This window comes from Vicia villosa, linkage group LG1 (assembly GCF_029867415.1).
Source record: "Vicia villosa cultivar HV-30 ecotype Madison, WI linkage group LG1, Vvil1.0, whole genome shotgun sequence".
Classification (NCBI taxonomy): domain Eukaryota; kingdom Viridiplantae; phylum Streptophyta; class Magnoliopsida; order Fabales; family Fabaceae; genus Vicia; species Vicia villosa.
The window spans coordinates 25,451,087-25,454,381 of NC_081180.1; the positions used below are offsets into that span (position 1 = coordinate 25,451,087).

Below are 3,295 nucleotides of genomic sequence, written 5' to 3' on the forward strand. Positions count from 1 at the left end.
ATTCTGATAGTGATATCAGAGAAGCTTTTTTCAAATCAACATCTTGTATGTAACATATTTAGTAATAATTTCATTAGAAACAACAGCATTAAAAAAAAAAACTTACTTACTAAAGTTACTAGAAAAACTTAAGCAAAAAAGTACTACTATTACTACTACTGCATGCAATGCAAGTACAAAACAATGCAAGTGTATGAAAATGCAACTCATCTAGATAGCTTAAAAGAGAGGGTAACCAAAATCAAGTGATGGAGAATAGTTTGTTGAAGAAGAAGCTTGATCATTGAGTAATCCATAGCTTGGAGTTAGGTTTTCAATGATGGGATAATTTGGAAACATTAATGTATCCATATCCATGCATTGATTTTCATGAACTGTTAGTGGAACATTGTTGTTGAATATAGCTGAAAGTTCATTAGAGTTCCAATCTAAGAACCCTTCACTTGGACAATAAGAAAACTCAGAAAAACCAGTGACCCTTGTTGGCATTTCTTGAGAAAATGAAGGGATGCCAAAATGTGATTGAATTTGACCCTCCATGGAAACTTTGTTGTTGATATCACCAACTTTTTCATCACTTGAAGTAGTACTATTACTAACATTGCTGTTTCTGAAACAGTTATCAGGAACTATGCATTCAAGGTAGCCAGAGTTAGTGTCATTGGAAAAGAAGAAATTATCATCATGATTTGTTTTTTCATGATCAAAAGTACTCATGATCATGTTTTGGTCTTTGCCAGTGGTGAGTGAAGTGTTGTTGAGGTGAGAAAGAGTAGTGTTTTGATTGGTTTGAGTAGTGTTGGTGAGTAACTGTGAAGCTGGTAAGAGGGTTTGAACATCAATAGGAGAAGAAACAAGAGTGTGAAAGTTTATGGTATCAGTGTAAATGAAATTTGTTCTAGCTTGGTTTCCTTTCATGGAGATGGCAGCTCTATCATAAGCAAGAGCAGCTTCTTGAGCAGTGTCAAAGGTTCCAAGCCAGTGTCTTTCTTTGGTTGTAGGGTCTCTGATTTCAGCAGCATATCTACCCCAAGGTCTTCTTCTAACACCAAGAAACCTTCCTGGTTCGGTTTGTTTTCTTCTACCTCTTTTTTCACCACTAGGTAATGTGTTGGTGTTTCTTTGAAGGAGTGATAAGCACATTTGTGTTTGATTTGTTTCATGATAGGGTTTGAAAGATGAATCTGATGTTGGTTTTTTGGAGGTTGACATGGCTAGGAAAATGGCAAAGAAAATATGGAGTGATATGAGGATGCAGAAGGTGAGAAAGTTCTGTTATGATGAATGGTAGATGTTTGATTTTGAAGGGTCTTTTAAAGACAGTGACTCTTGCATTTTTAATATATAAAATAAAGTTGGGACGGATTAGGTATTTGTACTCGCCAAATTTACGAATTTGAATTCTTTGCAGTCATTCAGGCAGTTAAGGTGTTATTAACCATTCGATCTCAATCACGAATCTAAGAAAAAAATAGATTTGATTTTTTTTTAAAAATTATCAGTTTTAAATTTGAACTGTTCAATCTTAATCAGACGACTAACTATATATTTTTGTTGAGTGTATGGGAGTCGACAACTTAAGCCCTTACTCATTAGGTATTTGTACTCGCCAAATTTACGAATTTGAATTCTCTGCAGTCATTCATGCAGTTAAGGTGTTATTAATCATTCGATCTTAATCACGCACCTTAAAAAAAATAGAATTGATTTTTTTAAAATTATCAGTTTTAAATTTTATTAAAACTGTTTAATCTTAATAGGACGACTAACTATATATTTTTTGTAGAGTGTATGGGAGTCGAAAGCTTAACCCGACCCTTGCTCATGTGTTTGGTCTCAAACGTGTATTATGTCCAATTAATTGTTGGGAATAATCAGACAATCGGACGACTGGACACTATGATTCACGAATATTTTTATAATATAAATTGTAATATTATATACATCAATCGTAACTTATAAATTCTTATGTACTCACATAATAATACAAAATTATAACTACTATGTAGGTTAAATCGTAACACTGATCCGAACCAAATTGCTTAAGGCTATGTTTGGAAGTTTGGAGGGAAGGGGAGGGGAGGACTTTAAAAGGATTTTGAGTAGGAGGGTTTGGTTTTATTCATAACACCAAAAACCCCATAAAATGGGGGAACTCAAAAATTGTATTGAATGAGGGTTTTGAATGACTTATATAAATTTTCCAAATATCTTTTAGATTGTTATACTATTTTGAAAATTAAAAATTTTGTAATGATTATGACTCTTTTATCATTCTAAACAAAATTATTTTTTCAAAAAATGTCAAATATTTCTCTATATTTTTTTAAAAATTCGTTTTCGGAAGCCTTCCCCTCCCCTCCCCTCCAAACTCCCAAAGATAGCCTAAATAAATATTAATAACATTTTTTAAGATGTCATTGTTTGAAAACCAAAATCTACTTTCCACCCGCTTTTAATTAAAATCTTTCTTTATCTTATTTCCATTAAATCACTAGCTCTTGAGATGATATATACTTAAGGCTCACAACTTAATAGTGAAAATAAAGATTCCCCTTCACTTGTCAAGTTACTTAAAATATGCTCTACACAACTACACTTGTGTGTTCATATTTCTTTGCAACAATCACTTTCTTTAATTCCTAGTTCCAATGACACTCTAAAAATGTATTTTCTATATGAATATCAAAATGAGCACAAATACATTTAATTAGTAATATTTTTAACCAAATGAATAATGTCAAGTTTATTGATCCAATTATTGCATGATGTACATATACAATGTATTGGGATTTGATAAGGATTGATCAAGTTAAATCTCTATACATATCAGTTCACGTGTATAGGCCCAGCTAATCAATTAACTACCTGAAATTGACCTTGTCAACTCTATTGTGCTTTTACCAATGAAAAATAATTTTTAAAAAAATGCATACTTATGAATAAAAATTCATGATAAAAATTGTATACTTATGAGTCATCTATGTTACTTTCTCATATCAATGTTATAAACAAATATTCAATTTGATCTTACAAATATTCAATTTGATCTTCTATATTAACCAAATATAATTAGGGGTATCCGTTTAAATCTGTCACGCAAATATCAAAAGAAAAAAAAATAACAAAATAGAAAGAATATGCAGATTTTGTATTTCTAAAAGTTAAAACGTATAAAAATGTATGCTAATATCTGCATTCTAAAAAGTTAAAAAAAAACAGACAAACAAATTTATTAGATGATGCAAATATAAAATTTTAGTCTATTCTAAAAAATTACGAACAAAATAGACAT

The 3,295-nt window shown here is 30.8% G+C and overlaps 1 protein-coding gene across 1 annotated transcript; it reads right to left on the reverse strand.

Annotated features, from left to right (window-relative positions):
- Positions 1-219: 219 nt before the first annotated feature.
- LOC131603117 (ethylene-responsive transcription factor ERF086-like) lies at positions 220-1,237 on the reverse strand. The gene has a single exon (XM_058875379.1). It carries the CDS (start codon positions 1,210-1,212, stop codon positions 220-222), a length of 993 nt encoding a protein of 330 aa, XP_058731362.1. The 5' UTR covers positions 1,213-1,237.
- Positions 1,238-3,295: the final 2,058 nt, after the last annotated feature.

Coding starts and splice junctions, on each gene's coding strand:
- LOC131603117 (XM_058875379.1), bottom strand. CDS start 1,212: ATGTCAACCTCCAAAAAACCAACATCAGATTCATCTTTCAAACCCTAT.